At 39.8% G+C, this 19699-nt stretch overlaps 1 protein-coding gene across 7 annotated transcripts in view; it reads left to right on the forward strand.

The window, feature by feature from the left end:
• Window positions 1–19699, forward strand: part of LOC110838095 (TBC1 domain family member 4-like) — a 206942-nt gene that overhangs the window by 135280 nt on the left and 51963 nt on the right. For 6 of the 7 annotated variants that reach the window (XM_087345284.1, XM_087345283.1, XM_087345285.1 and 3 more), the window contains 4 exons: window positions 3884–4027; window positions 8468–8725; window positions 16568–16806; window positions 18335–18413. In XM_087345284.1, the coding sequence (XP_087201410.1) occupies window positions 3884–4027; window positions 8468–8725; window positions 16568–16806; window positions 18335–18413 (720 nt within the window). Of the gene's footprint in view, window positions 1–3458; window positions 3582–3883; window positions 4028–8467; window positions 8726–16567; window positions 16807–18334; window positions 18414–19699 lie in introns of those variants that run through there. The other variant, XM_087345289.1, reaches the window with a different exon arrangement.

Genomic DNA, 19699 nt, shown 5'->3' on the forward strand with positions numbered 1-19699 from the left:
AACACCGCCATTTTCATAAAATTGCATTCGTTGGAACAACGGCTAACAGACGAACACAGTAATGTCGAGAGACGTGCCTTAAATGCGAATTGGTGTGTTGTATTCCGAGCAAGCTGGCAGTTGTAATGCGTAACACCAGCTATTCTGAATGAGTGTTTTAATTCTCTCCCCTCGATCCCTCCAGGCATATTTCAAGATATTAACCTACTGTCCACAGATCACGAGAAAATCCCTGAGCGGGGGGAATGTTTACTGCCTGGTGGACTAGAGGGCTGCTATTGGTGGGAAGTGTGACACGTCAGAGTTTTACGCTACTACACAGACTGAAAACATCAAGCAGTTCAGAGTAGCGTGTAGTGAGTGTACCTCTAATGTGTTCTGTGGGTGTTGCGATAATATTCTAGATTAAATCGCTGTGCCACTGTGAGGTAATCTTTAATCTGTGCCCATTAGAACACATGAAAGCCTGTCGTCTGTTGTTCGTTCAGTGGTTGTGGAACGAATGCTTTTAGGATCGGTCGTCACTCACCGCGAAATCTTGCGCATGCGCGTATATCGAATTCCTAGCAGGGATTTTCTCCTGTTCTGTGGACTGCAGACCAAGTCCACATTGAACTCTCATAGTCGTGCCTGCCTTTGAGCAGGGAAACGTGTGCAATTCAGTCAGGACTTCTGAGAAGTGAAGAAGAAACCTTCAGCATTCAACAGATGACGGTCTAGTCCGCGGGTCGATGGTAAAACTTTAATTATAATAAACGTTAAGAACTAATTGTCTTACACGGCCGAGCAACTGCCCCGAAACCTTGGCCTAGATAATCGCACGGACCATCCCTCGACCCAGTTGTGTGACCTAAGCTTTGGCGCGGTGTATCTGGTTGAAGGAAATACCACCAGCAAAATATAGGTTATGTTAGGCCGTACCGTAGTTCAGAAATTAGCTATACGCGAGATAAAAATTCCTGCCATACACGACTCACCCTGGAAATTTAGTAATTATCGGGTGGGAGCATTGTAAAGTATAAGACATTCAAACCCCTTTAGAACGCCACGCCCGATATTAAAATTGTTTTTTGTCTACCTTAGATTATCTCCCAACTTTCCGTCGACTGATGGATTTTCCCCACAAACGGAATAAGTAATTGGCGATATTTTGTTGGCTGCCCCGAGTTATTGTCTTATGTAGGCAGACATGCCTCACTTTCTGTTTACTTAACTGTATGTTAATTGCTCAAAGTGTGTAGAGAACACGTTCATTGCGGAATAAACCACGGCTCTGTCAATAGTAGAAAGTATTCGTGGGTGGGTTTGGATCTATAACTGTTCCGTCACAATTCTTGGAATGTTACCTGTTGCTGTGTGCAGCTTACTCTGGCTAATATTTCCATTTTCAAATTAAAGCCGCTCCCAGTAACAGGTTCATTTATTGCAACTGACTTGGTTTGGAATGTCGCCATCTGATTCTGATTCCTCGGTGTCTTCAAGAAATGACGTCATCAAACTGCGTTATCCATAGCCGAGTCACCTTTAAATGTTCATTCCTCAGGAATGTTAAGAGTAAGGGTAATGTAACCTATATGTAAAATGATCAGTAAGTAAAGACCTTTAAGAATATGTAATGTATTTTGTTGTAATTATAATTGTTTATATATTTATTGTAATTTTAATGAACCAATGTGTGCAATTTTCAATTCATCTGGCGGCGTTAAGCGCCCGCCTCTCGAAAACCGTAAGAGATGGATCTGGACATATTGCGTACGAAATACGTATTACCTCTTGAGCTTTCCAAATCTGTTTTCAGATTTTACATATCACAAATGGTTTGGGTTCTACAAACATTTATTTAACGCAATCCACTCGCGTCATTTGTTTACTCGGCAACTTGAGTTCATTTTATTCCCTACAGGAGGCAGAACAGTCACGACTTTAACGCCTCTCTCTAAAGGAGCTCCGAAAGGATTTATTAAACTACCCAACTCCCAGTCGCTAAATGTGTTTTCTTTTCTGAGCAGGTTTTGTACTTGTTAACGGAGAATTGTTCGTTTTAAATATTTTTACAGCTGAGTAATCCAGGGAGTTGTTTGTATAGCCTGTGGACACGGCACGGCATTGCGTCAGACTTGATTATGATGCGTAACAGCACATTTCTATCGCACAGATGCTGGTTTGACAACACAGACACTATAGGCTATTCCAACTAAAATTAAAAGCAGTCAAAACAAATTCCCCAATCCTCCAACCCCTTTTGAATTACGTGGTAACAATGTTACTGTCTGTCCTACAAACATTTGCTGCATCATTCTGGTACTTTCTCTATTACTGTAATGCTCTATGCCTACTACAATAAAATGTAATATAACTTTATATTATACACAACAGTCACCAGTAAACTCTTACTTGATAACTTTGACTTCACAAAACATTACTGTTACAAGTCACAGAACTCACGAAAGAATGTTTTCTTCGTGGGTAGTCCGTCAAGTGGCTGTTCAACGCGCTGTTCCAATAGATATGCACCCACCCCAAATCGTTTGTACAGAAAGAACTTATGCAGCATGTATAACTGTAACATTTAACACTATTCATGTGATAAAATCTTACCAAAATGACGCTCCAAACCGTTATCGCTGCAAGGAATAATATAATTACTATTGCATTCTTTAAAGAAGAAAAACTGTGATATGAAATGACACCGGATGAGGGACAAGGTTATGAAGCTGTAAGAGACCTTCCGCCTACGCGACGTTGTTTACATCGCCTCTTATCTTAAACGTGGAACGCAGTGTAGTTGATGGCAGCTAGCAGGCCTGGCATTTTGACAGAGGATTCCTCTGCAAATTGTATTGGAAATTTCTGTTCCGAGGCTTGCTTGGGCGCAATGCGAGTGTTGTGTATAAAGGGGCCCTCCTCTATCGAGTTTTTACTTGTCATCCAGAAAACTGTAAGGCTTTTAGAACTGGATTTATGAGGATGCCAACAGTTTGTCCAAATTCCTCAGTGACAGATCTACAACACGAAAGAAAACTGCAAACGATTTTGAGTTGTTTTGTGGACCGTTAAACACTTAGAGTAGTTTTTGGTGATGAAAGTTGATTTTGTGATACTGGAAATCCAGTAGTACCTCTGTAATGAAGTGTCCTGGTGAGTAAAACATCTGACAGTGCGTTATTACAGCCATCAGAGCGATTAATCGGAGGCGGTATGACCTCTGAAACGTTGGTTAACATCGACCAGACTACACAGCGCAACAACCCAGAAGACAGAAATCTTCTTACTCATCGCCCTGATGACGGAGGCAGTATGACCTCTGAAACGTTGGTTAACATCGACCAGACTACACAGCGCAACAACCCAGAAGACAGAAATCTTCATACTCATCGCCCTGATGATGGAGGCAGTATGACCTCTGAAACGTTGGTTAACATCGACCAGACTACACAGCGCAACAACCCAGAAGACAGAAATCTTCATACTCATCGCCCTGATGACGGAGGCAGTATGACCTCTGAAACGTTGGTAAACATGGACCAGACTACACAGCGCAACAACCCAGAAGACAGAAATCTTCAATAGATAATACATTGGTGTGCTATGAATTTTACATTGCAGTTCTGAACGTTGTTACATTGTTAATCAAGCAGGTCTTGATCTTTTTTTAAGCTCTACTTAGGTAGTTTTGTAACACTTCTTCACAAAATTAAATGTGTAATTTCATTAACTATTGAGATTTGTCTCTTCTGGTTCTTTCATCATTGCATTAACATTAGAGTGGATTGATCAGTAATGTGGTTGATTAATTAGTTTAGGGTTGACTTAACCTGCAGAAATTTTATCAGCGTGTTGGACTTAAAGTAATTTGTTCCTTACTATGTTTTGTGTTTTGCAGGTGATTGAATTGTTCAATGCAATGAGGGACCAATCTAAAGAGGGAAACAATGTGGCTCCAAACAATGGCCGTTCCCTTAGCAGCGCAGCTGCATTAACGTCGCTGTGTGCTGATATATCTCCAAGCTCTTCACATTTCTTTGAAGTACGTATGCCATTGCTAATATTTTAATTTATGCATTTAATGAAACTGTGATAATTGCAGGTATTACGCAAACATCAGATCAGTGATTTGTTGATCAATTGATTTTATTTATTTATTTATTCAAAGGGTTAAAACTTGACTGCTGTGCTTAATTATGACTGTTACCAGATGAAACAACAGTCCAAATCCAAGCTCAAAGCTAACCTAACCTAACCTAACCTAACCTAATCTTACCTAACCTAACCTAAGTTTTGTGCTGACATTTTCTTCACACTACGATTATTAAAAAAGGAAGGTGTGCTGTATGAAAATGGTTTTGGCACAAAAGTAGCGGAGGAATTTTGTTCCTGCTCTCCCACCTAAGAAATGAACTTCAGGTGACGTATGGCGTACTAAAGCCAGGTTTCTGTTTGCTTCTTGTATGACTATAAAATCCATATTAAGTTGGTCCCTTGTGGCATGTCCTCAGGTTTCAGAAGGAAAAGTATGAGGGTAATTGCAAATATAAAGACCAAGTTCTTGCAGACAGCCAACGAGGGTGATCATCCCCCTTGTAGGCTGGGTTGGGGGGGGGGGGTAACAACTTCTCAGCGTAATAACTAGCATGTTAGGAAATAGTACACAAGGCTCAGGACTATAACACATTCCATTTTGAAAGTTTCTGACGGTTGCGCGTTGTTGAAGCAAACTGTTTTGTGGACATTATCCATCGTCCAAGACTAAAACCAATAAAGACACGACGTTTCGGAAATTGGGGTCTATCTCTGTCTTCAGGTAAAACCTATCTCCAGATATATTGACTGGATGTATCGATTAGGCCCAACAGAGTAGGTCGTGTTCCTATTAGTTGTATTTAGTCTTGGACGATGGATAATGTCGAGAAAACAGTTTGCTTCAACTGTAATGCATTGTTTGGAATATAATCAACATAAAATAGACTTGAAATTGAAACTTGGAATACCAGAAATCTCTGTAAACAGTAGCAAGAGATCTAGCAAAGCTACAGGACGTCAGATTTACACATGCTTTTTTATGGAAATTCGTGTAATAATCTTCGCTTGGAAACAGGCTTTTTTGAACAAAATGGAGTCATATCAACAGCTAGGAGAGTAGAGTTTCATAATGATAGGATATTATATTCAATGCCAGGAAGTCTTTGATGTGATACTTGTTTAAAATGTGCAAGTCCCAAGTGAGGAATAAGTTGATGATACAAAGGATAGCTTTTTGAGGAACTACAATGTGTACGTGATAAATTCCTTAAGTAGGATGTAGCAAATGGAGAGATGATGTTATCAAACAAAGAAATAGGCATGAGAATTGATGTCAAACTAATAATGGTAAATGGGATTAGATAACAAATGTTCCAGATTGGAAAGTCTGACTGTTTCCACTTTGAGACATGTATAAATACGGTTGGGTGTTTCCTGATAGGAATCACGTCTTGTCCGACAAAAGACAGCGTTCAATTATACTTGATGTCTAAGCTTTCATAGAAATTTACTGAGATAATGATCAATATCTGGTGGGTACAACAGTTGGGGAGTGACCGTTACAAAACCAGTAGCGTAAAAGCTTGATACGAAGAGATTTAACGCGAAGAAACTAGACAGCGTGAAAATTAAAGACCAGGAAACAACTTTACAACTTCAGAAATATTTGAGAAAGTGTTATAGTGAACCTGCAAATTGAAGCAGCGTAAACTATGTTTTGATGAAGGATTCTGAAAATTAACGTTAATGGCAGGGGGATAGTCTTCAGTTGTAGCAAAATCAAGACAGAATGAACAGTATAACATGAGACTAGTTGAAAAATAAAATCAATTTGAACGCAAAGGAAGAACAAAAAATATTGCACATGCGTATAGCTGTATAAACGAACTTAAGAAGGGTTACCAAACTAGAATACATAAAGTATTAGAATGGTACCTTGTTTGGAGATTATCACAAAATTCTGTCTAGCCGAAAGGATTTATTCTGTTTAATGAGAGCATATTTTGTTAGCAGTTTTTTTTTTTTGGGGGGGGCATGAGATTGCTATTGAAACATTAAAGTGGTAGGCCTGCTGATCAATTGATCAAAATTAACTCGTTAACTGATGACTTTCACTGATTGCCCATTGATTAATTAATTGATTGGTTTTGGCATTCAGTTATAAGCTGTTTCTCATGAAAGCTTTACAGTTTTTCTGCAAACACCGCAGTTTCTATATCTCTTTTGAAGTTTGAAACCTTTCAGTATTTTGCATGGCTTATCCCTTGAAGCTGAAGTTTGGCATTAAACTACAGCTGCTGAAACCAAAGGACAGAAATCAATAACTTTAACAGGGAAGATGGACTTCACCTGAGCCGGTCCTGGAAGCCTCTTATTCACACACTCCGAGGACTCCGAGAGCGAGCAAGAGTGCGCCGCCAGAACCAACCAGACCACTAACTCGGCCCTTTTCAGGGCCCTGATCCATACAACCAAACTCACCTTTCTCTCTCTACTTTCTCTCCCTCTCCCACTCTTGCCCACGTGCTACCATTGGTCCACTCCCATACCTGCTACCATTGGCTTGGGGCAGGCTATACCTTTCACTTCCCGGCCTATAAATCCAGCTCCTCACACCCTATTGGCATATTCATCGCCCTGATGACGGAGGCAGTATGACCTCTGAAACTTTGGTTAACATCGACCAGACTACACAGCGCAATAACCCAGAAGACGGATATCTTCAGAAATCAATGGATTGGTTTAAACTCAAACCAGTGGACATGCTATTTGGAAGTGTCAGCAAATTGAACACATTGAAATCAAATGTAAAAACTAAATTTCAGCTAATGTCATTTGAAACTTGACATTTCCTTTGCTACAGTTGTAACAGCTTTACATTCATGACTTGGCCTTAAGATCATCGGAGACGTTTCATGTGAAGATGAGCTTCACATTACATTAGATGAGGCTTCAAGACAAATTTCCATCCCCTTAACTCTCTGACAGATTATTGTGTTCTTTATACCCATTAGGGTACCAGAAACTACTTGTAAAATGAAAATTCTTTTGTCACCCGAACCGTAAAGAAATACCTTTAAACTTTTCTTAGTGGTCTTCTGTGCTGTGATGCTGTGTCATACTGTGTGGAATTGTAGTTAGGTACCAAAGTTTTGGAGGTTTAATGAATGAAGATAGAGGCAGTAAGTTCCTCAAAAATTATGGTGCCCACCTCCACAACCCAGAACACCATGAGAACCTAAAATCACTTATGACACATTCATGTTTCAAAGTAATGTAAATTTCTGATTATCTCTACACATGCTCTTAAATCCAATTTTGCCTTCTACTGTCTGGTCCCTTTGTGGATGATGTAGAAAGCCATGTTTGGAAAAAAAATACTTAAAAATTTAAAATTAAATTATGAACTAACTAACTGGATGGCTTAGGGAACACGAACGTTCATCACCAAACTAACCAAAGCCCTCCACCGGTCCCTGTCCTTCTTCTTCTTATAGCGTTATAACCCTGTGTGGGTCTTAGCTTGTTCGATGAATTTTTTCCATTCTGTTCTATCATTCATAATTCTTCTCCATCCCCTTACTTCCATCGTCCTCACATCCTCCTCCACGTCGTCTATCAATCGTTTCCGTGGTCTCCCTCTCATCCTTCTTCCCATCGGTCTCCATTCCATCACTCTTCTAGTTACCGTGTTTCCTTCCATTCTTGCAACGTGGCCAAGCCAGGCTATCCTTTTGCTTTTGATTAGCCTCACGATATCTGCTCCCTGTATGATCTACATTCCATCTTTTAATTCTTTCCATTTTCCCTTTCATAACCATACATAGTTTTTGCTTCATTCTAAACCCAACTAAATAATGGTCCGAGTCAGAATTTGCCCCTCGGAATGTGCGCACATTTTCTACATCTGTATCGCTCCTACTTGTAGCAGAGTGCGCACATTCCATGTTCCAATATGTAGTACCAAATTTTTATCCTTGTTCCTAGCTAATGTTCGTCTTCGTGAGGACAGTCCGGCTTCATTCATCAAATTATTCTCAACTTTATTCTTTTTTACGATGCAAGGTTGTTAGCCTTGCGACCAACCCCCAACCCGGAGGACCAGGGTACCTGTCTTAGTCTGACCTCTCCCCCTAGACAAATCTGGCTAGGGAGGCCCTACCAGTAGCAATGCTACCGCCAGCATAGCTCTTGGGGTCACTGAGGTACTCAAGCCCCACCACCACGACAAGGTGCAGGCACCATTAAGTGGGGCCGGTCCCTGTCCTGGTCCAGTGAAATCCATTTGCCAAAATTAAATGATGCAGTGAAATAAAATACTTTAATATAAATAATTGTCTATGTCTTGAGAGCAGGTGAATATAATCTTCAAGTTCTGTATGTAGCCGCTGTCCTTAAGGTGAATGAACGTACACAGTTCTGTGACTTTCTACAATTTTTGTCGCAGGTATTATATATTGGTAAAATCAAGGTCTCCCACAAGAAGGTACCAGACTCATTTATCGATGATGCACTGGAGAAGTTCCGGGTTCACGAGTTGGAGAAAGGAAAGGGTAAAGCTGTAAAAGATGGCAGCAATCATAACATATCAACGCTTGGAGCCTCTGCTGGCAGCAATGGACAACTTAACCAAGCACACACTCCAGGCAATAGTATTGTAATAGGTCTCTGTCGAGATGAGGAGCACGGTCATAGAGGATCACACGTAAGTCTTCTCCAACAAGTCCCTGTTCCCTACGACATTTTTCAAACATTGCTGCATAAGGGCACATGTTAAAAATATTGGAAATAAATCACAAACTTGCTAAAGTCTGACATTTTATTAGTCACTTTGGCTGATAAGAGTTAAAATTACTTATTTGTTTTTTTAATACATTGATGTTTGTTGCTTGAAATGTTTTTGGCTCATCTGGGCTGGCTGTTACACTCTTTTTTAACTACATTACAGGGCAATCTCCACTTGTGACTGATTCATTCATTGTTTAGGTGTTTAGAGTTGACTTATTTGCTATTATTATATGCAACTCACTACTTATGAAGTAGTTCAACCCTTTTTCAAATCACGAATGCAACCTAACATAACCTAAATAGTGCTATTTTATTTGTTGTTATGCCACCATTATTCTTTGTTCTCAAAGTAGAAGGGTTAGTACAACCATGATATTTTTTTAACTTGTATTTAGTTTTTTTTTTCAATTTTTAACAGTTCCAAGTGCTTAACTTTATTATGGAACATTATCCTTTTGTGATGGTTTAACACATGTTATGTTACCATCAGGCCATTTCTCTGTCTCTAAAAGTTCATAGGGCACCACTTTCTTTTGCATAAACATATTAAAATCAGTTGAAATTACACCAACAGAAAATTTTTTTATGGCTATTTGCTATTTTGTATGAGCCGGGATAGCTCAGTCAGTATAGTGACTAGCTACGGGCTGGACGACCGGGGTTCAATCCCCGACGGGTACAGAGGATTTTTCCTCTAGCCTCTGCGTCCAGACCGGCTCTGGGGCCCACCCAGCCTCCTCTACAATGGGTACCGGGGTCCTTACCCGGGGGTAAAGCCGGCCGGGCGTGATGCTGACCACTCACCCCCATCTAGTGCCGAGGTCAAGGAAGAGAGGAGCTATACCTCCGCTCACCCCAAACGCCTACATGGCGTATAGTGGGACAAACTTTACATTTGCTATTTTGTTATTCAGTTTCTTTATTTACACTGTGTCTTATTATCTAATGCATCTTATTCTGTTTGACGTATATGCATATTGTTCACATTTAGTTATTCGGAATAGGTCCATTTGTTACATGTTGATATTTATGGTACATTTTTCTATTCTTACGTATATGTGTGTGTTGTGTTAATTAATTCCTAATAGCTATTAGAGAGGATCTGGTAGTTCAGTGTATATTCTTATGTTCATAATGTTTTTGTATTTTTTATTATGATCCGCTCTCTCCTTCTCAGCAACAGTCGAAAGGGGGAGGAGGTGTTCAGTCCTATGTGTCGGAGGTTTGCTTGGCCCACACCCCTGAAAAAGGGTGTACTCAAACACATCAGAGTACAATTGAAAATAAAACCCTTTATTGTCCTAAAACAAATTATCATACATACACATTACCAGGGGTCATTGATAAAACTATCACAAACAAAGAAACTCTCAAACAAAACATATAAGTACAACAACAACCTCACGACACGGCTCACTCTCGGCAATACTCAATTTGTCTCCCCGAGGGACCAAGAATAACTCCGAAACACAGTGGTTGCCCCGTTCACCAACAAAACAAATCCAATACCAATCTGGACGGGCAACTACAACGTGAAAACACATACAAAGCAACGTCGCCTCGAAGGGAGTGCCCAGCCGGAGAGACGTTGCCGACCGAATCTGTAGCTACAGCCGGAGAGAGTGTCTTGTGTTCTGGCGAGAAGGGTTTAGCCCAAATCAGCGCCCCCTCCTAAACCAGCTTAACCTCCCCACACGCATGCGCACCCTTTTGAAGTTTCGCCGTCACAACCTCAGAGCCGGATGTAGTCGGCTCAATTATATTGATTTCTGTTTTCAAAATAACTTTTTAAGTTGCTCTGATTGACTGTAATCATCCCACTTGTGTTATAATTCATATTCATATTGTCTTGAATTGTGTCGTACCACAGTTATGTTGATGTGTTTAGGGGGTATGTGGTTTGGATTTCCATTAGGTTAGTGATGATACTAGCTGAAGTTCTGCGTTGGTTACCTTAGTCCCATCAGTGAATATAAGCAGGCAGTCACTGCATTCTTTCAACTCGTTATTTACTCTTCATTGAAAATCATTTTCCTAGCTCATTTATTTCTCTGCAGTTGAAAAAGTGTCATTAAATGTCCTAGAAATGATCAGAACAGGCAGTGGCATTTCTTTGACTGATGATGTAATAGCTGTACTGCCATGACTCTCTTATCACAACTTTGGTCTACCAAGTGTGAAGGTACAGTTGGCATTGAAGTATGATAAAGCCAACCTGAGCACCCTGTCAGAACGAAATCACGTATCCTCCCCAAACAGACAAATTATGCAATATCAACAGTTTTGTATGTTACGTTATGCCTTGTCGAAACCATTCCATAATGACGATGAGCATGATGACTAATAAATCATTTCATTGCGTTGTCACACTGCGAAGCTTTTTGGGAGCTTAAGATCTTTGTTACATGCTGACTCCGAGGTGGTGATAAAATAGACAGTTATGAGTACAATACTTTTATTTTCCGTCGTTACACAAGCTTATTGTTAAAATCATATAAAATTTCACATAAAATTGTTACATTTTAAAATTGACGACATGTTTCGATATACAATTCTATCATCGTCAGGTCTATCAAAATTAAAATTAAAATCTGGTGTATCTGTTGCTCTGCTTATATTGCTTTTGTTTTTATCCGTTTTTATTACATCTCCAGGCTTCTTTCATTTAATTTTGGAGACGCGCCTGGGTGCCTATATCTGCAAAATCAATTTTAATTTTCATATCGTGATTCTGGCTACCGACATAGGAAATGGAATAATATTACTCTAATTTTATATTATTTTAAGGAATTACTCAAATATATCGTAATACAAGCAAAAGAAATACAATCACAAAATATAAAGTATTATAACATACCGGGTTGTGTATGAGGTGCGTGTCTGTTGTTATTGAATGGCAGACAGCAACTGAGTTGTAAGTATCGTGTGTGGCTATATATATTGGGTGAAAGTTGTTTAGGGGGTTGGGTCAATGGACTGTAGAATGTTAAATATCGGATTGTTCGTGTAAATGTTGCTGTCGTTTAATGCAAGGTTTTGTTTATGTGTTCTTTGTATATGATATTTCTCTATGGTGTCTCTATGTCGTTTGTTTTGTATTATTTTTATAATGTCCATTGTATTTTCTATTTTGTTGTATGAATGTCCTGTGTTTAATATATGCTTTGCATATGCTGAGTGGTCTTTATTATGTTTTATTGCTGTAATATGCTCTTTATATCTTTGATTAAAGGTGCGTCCAGTTTGGCCTATATAGGTTAACGGGCAATCATTGCATTTTAACCTATATATGCCTGGTTTTTCGTATTGATTTGTTGTGTCTATTTGTGGTTTTTGTTTCAAGATGTTTTTTATAGTGTTTTTTGTTCTAAATGCTATTTTTATGTTATTTGTTTTAAATGTTTTTGTTATATATTTGGTTTCTTTTCCTATATATGTGAATGTGGCCCATTTGTTTTGTTTATTTTCGTTTCCGTCTTCATTTATGTTGTTTATATTGTTTATTTTATTTTTGGGTTTTAATTCATAATTATTATATCCGTTTTCTATTAGAATTTGTTTTATTGTGTTACATTCAATTTGTTTGTTTACTCCAGATTTTAATTTTAATTTTGATAGACCTGACGATGATAGAATTGTATATCGAAACATGTCGTCAATTTTAAAATGTAACAATTTTATGTGAAATTTTATATGATTTTAACAATAAGCTTGTGTAACGACGGAAAATAAAAGTATTGTATTGAGGAACACAAGCATGATGCGATTAAGATATAAGTTATGAGTACTTTGGTAAGAATTCAGCGGTAATATTATGAACCACTACAACATTTTATTGGGGCCGAGGAAAACCACAGAAATCCAGAGTGAGGTAATCCATACCCTTAAGTGGGAAACCATCACAGTTTTTGAGTCAGGAACCTTCATCACAACTGCAAGAAATGTTTTTAAAAGTTTAGAATGTTACTTATGTTATGAAGAAAACTATATTTGACATTTGAGATCGCTGCAAATGGTGTTTTAAATACAAACTAGTAATATTCAATGTGATTTTATTTATTCAGAGGCTAGTAGACAGGTGGGGCTAGAAGTAAATTCAGAAAAAACTAAGTACATGTTAGTATCTCGTCGTCAGAAGACAGGCGGGCAAAATTATCTTAGGGTGGCTAATAAATCCTTTGAAAATGTCGCAAAGTTCAAATATTTGGGAACAACAATAACAAATCAAAATGACACTCGTGAGGAAGTTAGGAGGAGATTAAATTCTGGAAATGCTTGCTACTTCTCAGTTCAAAATATTTTGTCTTCCCGTCTGAGTTCTAAGAACCTGAAAATTAAAGTATACAAAACAATAATCTTGCCTGTTGTTTTGTATGGGTGCGAAACATGGTCTCTCACTCAGAGGGAGGAACGTAGATTGCAGGTGTTTGAGAATCGGGTGTTGAGGAGGATATTTGGGACTAAGAGGGAAGACGATGGGGCGTGGAGAAAACTGCACAATGACGAGCTTAAAAATCTGTATTCCTCCCCCAGTATTGTCAGGGTGATTAAGTCGAGAAGAATGAGATGGGCTGGACATGTAGCGCGCGTGGATGGGACAAGAGGTGTGCACCGGGTGTTGGTTGGGAAGTCTGAAGGAAAGAGACAGCTGGGGAGACCTAGACGTAGAAGAGAGGATAATCTCAGGTGGGATCTATGGGAGATAGGAGTTGATGGAAACTGAATTTTGTTGACCCAGGACAGGGTCCGGTGGAGGGCTTTGGTTAACTCGGTGATGAACCTTCGGGTTCGGTAAGCCATCTAGTTAGTTAGGTAGTTAGTTTATTGGCTACGTATGTACCTTGGCTGTGGTTTTTAGTATTCTTTTCTGACAGATGATGTGGTTGTATAAGCATTTCCAATTTTTATCACTCTCATCATTTTGATCCTAAAATGTTTCTTTGTTGCCAGAAGTTACAGCTAGAAAGATAGTGAAGTTTCACAGTAGGACATATAAAACAGCACATATATAAAAGACTGTGGTTTATTATTAATATTTAGATAGAATATAATTTCACTTACAGTTAATTGCTGAACTGTGATGAAACAACCAAGATTGTATTATAACAAATGAATGTTTGTTGTAGAAGAAACCACCAAGCCAAATAGAGAAATTGCGCTAGTGATACTTTGTATTATTTTCTGATTTTTGATGTCTGGTGCTCACTGTTCAGAGTCCACTCATTCAACGCTCTTTAATTCATAATTACTGCAGACTCTGGGCGTCTGGTCACTCACTTATATCTGCATCGTTTCTGGAGTACTTTTCATCTCAACGTAGTGGTTTGAGGAAGCACAATGACAATTGCAAAATTCCAAGTATTTGAAATTGGTAATTCTTGACTACTTGTTTCATTCTGAATTTTGATGTGCTTTACATGCCTACATAGCATTTGTTTCATTTCACAAATGTAATTGTATTGTACAATGAAGTCTTCTTGGGCAATCAGCCTCCAAAGTATTGGATTACAATGCCATTTTCACACAGCTGGTCACTTGATAAAGCTTCATTGCATTCTTTCGCCATTACAGTTTTAAATCGTAAGATGAAGATGGCTGTCTTCTGGGTTGTTGCGCCATGTAGTCTGGTCGATGTTAACCATGTTCAGAGGTCATACTGCCTCCATCATCAGGGCGATGAGTAAGCCGCACGAGTGGAAACAGTTAGAGTTCAGGAAGCTAACAGTCAAGGAAGAGCCTTTGCCTAACCAGTGGGGTTTGGTGTCAGAATTAGGTGAGGGCCTGGGAACAGATAGCAGCATGGGGGAGTTCCACAGCGTGAGAGAGGGAGAGGTCCGACAAAGCAGCCCGTATAAGGGCCCCTCAGAGTCCAGTCGGTGGATCAGTGGACATATGGGAGGTGGGTGGACGTGATGAGTAGGAATCAGGAGAGTGGAAATGAAGACTGGCTGGGGCCAGATGTGCCATGAAAAGGGCTAAGTGGTCTGGATGGGACGGGATGCTTCCAAAGTCCTTTGAGAGAGTGGATGAGGGGCTTCCATGACTGGCTGAGGCGAAGCCCATCTTTCCTGTTCAAGTTGTTCAGAGATGTAGCTCGATCTTGATGGCCTCCCTGATCATCTGGCCCATGTGTCTTTATTTGATGGACAGGATGGTGGTGTCTTCGTGTTGAATGTGGTGGCCCAGGTTGATGCTGTGTTCAACCAGGGCAGATTTATCTGGTTGCTCCAACTGGATGTGGTGCTGGTGCTCCTTGACCAGAGTCTAGATAGATGGGCCAGTCTGCCCAATGTAGACTTTCCTGCACTCGCAAGGAACGCTGTATACGCCAGGAATCTTGAGTCCCAAGTCAACCTCCCCAGACCGAAGGAAAGTCCTATGTATTAAATCTTATTTAATCATATTATATATTCTGTAAGTGTTGACTCACTCCGTCCAAAATGCTTCCAAAAAGATTATCTTGGCCGAGAATAGGAAACAAAAGGCACATGCACAGATCCAGTTGAACTACACCTTCCAGAGTTTACTGATTCCGATTAAATGTAAATGGCTACACAGTTTTATGTAAAAATTCCATAATGAAATTCATCACAAGTTAATAATTACATTTATAAGTACAATAAAATTATAATATTATTTTAGAGTATGTACTTAAATGTGTGACCACTGTGTACGCTAAAATAAATTGTTCAAATGTTTGAGTAGGCCTTCAGTGTGACATGTAGGCTACTATATAATTTTGTTACATTACCTGAGGAGTACAGTTTCTTTGTTGTTCTTATTGAAGTTTTTGTTAACTCACTGTATAAGCTTCTTGAGCTGAAATCTATCAGTTGTTGATTTACACTTTTTGCATTGCTGATCTTGCCTGCCAATTATTTCCTTGCATGTCATGATCTGTGTTTACTCCACATCACATAAGTTAAATTTTTGTACAGATTTAACATTTTTGCGCGTGCATTTGTCATCACATGAAGCTTCTGAATCCCTCCCGCTAATCGGCAGCTGTTGCAACATTTGCTGTTATACCTTGAAGAATGAGTTCGTAAGAGTTCAATACCATCTCACAACTCCAGATTTAAGAAAGTTAGTTAGCTAATTCCTTTTATGCCTCTTCGGAACATAGGGCTGATATAAAACTCCTCCACCTCACTCGGTTGTTGGCTAGTGCCTTTATTTCCTTCCAACTTTTGCCCTGTGCTTCCTTTTCAATAGATCTCCGCCACGTAATCCTCGGCCTTCCTCTTTTCCGTGCTCCTTGGGGGTTCCAGTCCAACACTTGCTTTGAAATGCCCTCATCCTCTTACCTAAGCGTGTGTCCCAGCCACTTCCTTTCTTTCCTTGATCTGTTGTTGTATTTTCGTTTGAGGGGTAATTATCCACAATTTCTCATTTGAAATATTTTCTGGCCATCTAATTTTTAGAAGAGATTCAAGAAAGAAGAGACAAATTACCTTATACTAAATACATGGTTGTAAAAGTACAGTGTGAGTCCAGTGCCAGGAAAGGACATGACAATGACGACATTCCAATTCACATTTTGCTTCACTTTGTAAAAATATGAAGTAATTATTTTAATTTTCATTAAATAACCGTCAGTCTGGTTCCTTGGGTGTCCACCCTACATCACCATCCCTAAGCCTGGCCTTGACTTTCAGAGATTCATTTTGTCTGATCTTTAACCCCAGACTGCATATATTTCTATAAATTTTTCTTCTGTGATACGCAAACATTTGGCAGTTGGCTCATGATGTTACAGGACTCAGGATGCAGTGTGGAATTAGAAGCTCCAGATCACCTGAATGCTGTGTCACCCACAGTCCTGTCCCCCATGGTGGTGGCACCTACTGGCAACATAAAACTTGCAGATTCCTTTGAGGCTCTCAACATAACACCTCCAGGGGAAAGCAGTGTTGTGGTGCCAACAATACAAAGTGAAGTGGTTCCAGTGCAAGCGAATTCTGCCATCAGGACTGAATCAACCTGGACGAAGCAGCAGTAAGTGACACTGTGATGTCTGGTAATAATGGCGGAAGAAACACGGTTTGCTGCCATAAATTGCGAAGTCTGTGGTTCAAGTTCTGACTGTAGTTTTATGTACTTTGTTTTAATCCCTGCAACTCAGTGCTGGAATATTAACTTCAACTAAGAAGCGAGTATTTCCATTCACTATATCAGTTCTGGTGTGTTTGCTTTGTTGTTGCCTGTAGATGTTCATTTTGTGAGTGCCAACTTTTCATGTTGTATTATAAACAGGTGGGTCAGACAAACAAGGGGCAACAGCAAAATATGCTTTAGTCTGACACCATGACAACCAGAAAATTCAGTTCTTGCTTAAAAGAAAATAATGCATAACTGTAATAAAGATTGATCAAAGAAATCACAATGTGTTACCATTCCAAAGTTATTTGGTCTGTTGTCATGATAACCAGAACATTCAGTTCCTCCCTAATAAAAATGTATATAACAATTCCTCATCATTGCATAAATTAATTGATTAATGATATTACATCAAGAAAATTCTCAAATGTAAAGTGGTCATTGGACGTGTCATCTATGATACTGTTCTTCTGTTTTGTGATGCTGCGTGGACTTACAGGTTGATGCCAACACTTTGGAGAAACATACTGCCCCCATCTAACAGAAAGCTGTTAAGATTGACAACAGTCCTGCTCATAACAGGAGAGGGAGAGTGATGCTGGGTTTTCTGCAGATGATGAAACTTATTACACTGTCTGGTTCTGCTATTTGAAGACAATTGCGAGCTCTTCCTGAATGCAATACAGCTGACTAGAGCACGGTCAGCATCTGAAAGCTGTAGGTGCGGCTGAACAGTCCTGGGAGATCACATCCAGCTGGTGCCTGATAAAGTGGATCCATTCATGGAGCAGACAGAAGCTGGTCCACGGCAAAGCCATTTGGTCGCCTCTAACTGAATGAACCGCTGGAAGCGCAGGAACCAGGGAACAGTGCTCTGGTCCCTACAGGTCATAAGAGGGATAGAGAACCCAGGAGCTTAACCCTACTTTAGCCGAGGGATTCCAGCGGACGGAGGAGCCCTTCCTCTGACCCTATATTAACAATCCACTTTCCAAAACCCCTCACACTTCAGCCCTGAAGATGGGGGCAGTATGTTTCTCCAAAGTGTTGGTATTAACCTGTAAATCCACGCAGCATCACAAAACAGAAGAACAATATCATAGATGACACGTCCAATGACCACTTTACATTTGAGAATTTTCTTGATGTAATATTATTAATCAATTAATTTATGCAATGATGAGGAATTGTTATATACATTTTTATTAGGGAGGAACTGAATGTTTTGGTTATCATGACAACATCACACATACTGAAAAATGGTTATCAGCTTATGGTATCTAATTTATTCACATGAAAATTTTGCTAGTTGATAATTCATAAAATACAGTTCATTCATGTCTATGAAGGCTGCTAAGAATGCTGATATAATTGCACAGACAATGTAGCGAATATCCTAAATTGTGTAATGTTTACATGCGTTTAGGTCACTCCCACTTGAACCAATGAGGAATCGAGCAGCGTCCACTGGCAGTGCAAAAGAGTTGAAGAAGACGGACGGTACGGTAAGTGTCTCAGAAACGTGCTATGTATTGGCTGAAATTTGATTTGTGTCTGGCCAAGTGGCAGATCAGCTGTAAAGTCTGAAGGTGGGACATCGTACCAGCTGATCAGACCTCTTGCACACATCAGAGGTGGTGGTAATAGATGAGATTTATGTTGGTAAAATAATTATTTGGAGGGGAAAACTGAAAAGGTAAGAGAAAAACTGGCTGTAGTGTCTCATTGCCTACCAAAAGTTCTATACAGATCAATTGGGACTGATTAAATGCCATGTCATTAGAAGCCACTTAACCTTTATAGATTCCAGTTCCAAACCGTCAGTAATACCAACATTTTATCCAATCACATGCCATCGGTTAGGACAGCAGTGACTAAATTTTGTGTACGAGGCTCGTCCTCAAAGTAAGTTTCCCTGGGGCCGTTTACAGAAACAAAACACAATTTCATGGAAATATTTATTGCAACAGATACAGCAAGTGTCCAGCTATTTTTCAACATATTCGCCACCGGAATTGAGACATTGGTCATACCGTGGGACCAACTTTTGAATACCTGTCTGCCGCCTGGGATTGGAACCACTGTGTGACAACCATCTCCGCCTCTCTGTCATTCTCAAAACGCTGACGCTGACCGGACAGGAATTTCTTGAGGTGTAGGAAAAGATGGAAATCACTGGGAGCGAGGTCCGGGCTGTAGGGTGAATGATTAAACACCTCCCAGCTGAACTCCTGCAGGAGACTTGCTGTCCGTCGAGCCGTGTGCGGCCTAGCGTTATCACTGACCGCACTTCACAGTCGGCGGGAGCTGGAATAAGAATCTCCATCTTCAACAGCTGCAACGATGCTACTGTGAGAACGCGGGAAGTGCCGTTAGTGCATGCGCCATGCTACATCATTGCTCTATCACGTACGCACAGTCGCTTCGCTCAATATAAGGTTTGCTAGCTGTGGGACGAGTGGGAAACTTACTTTGAGGACGCGCCTCGTACATTATATGTATTGAAATTTATTTTTAAATGATTTTATGTTCTTAAAGGTAATGCTTGTAGAACGAGTATCAGGATCAAAACTGCACGATATTTGTATTATCTTTTCTGAATGATTGCAATAACTGACAAGACATTGCATCTAGTTATTCAATTCAAAATTTGTTAATGGATTGGTACATGGGAGGGAGGATACACACACATGCGTACGATTTTATGTGGTGTAGCGGTTAGAACGCTGGCCTTGTAATCCTGGGGTCTCGGGTTAGATTCCCGGCGGTGCCCGAATTTATAACTTGTGTT

The sequence above is a fragment of the Zootermopsis nevadensis genome, unplaced genomic scaffold, assembly GCF_977971745.1.
Source record: "Zootermopsis nevadensis isolate Lab colony 2312 unplaced genomic scaffold, Znev_1.0 Znev_ptg000008l, whole genome shotgun sequence".
Classification (NCBI taxonomy): domain Eukaryota; kingdom Metazoa; phylum Arthropoda; class Insecta; order Blattodea; family Termopsidae; genus Zootermopsis; species Zootermopsis nevadensis.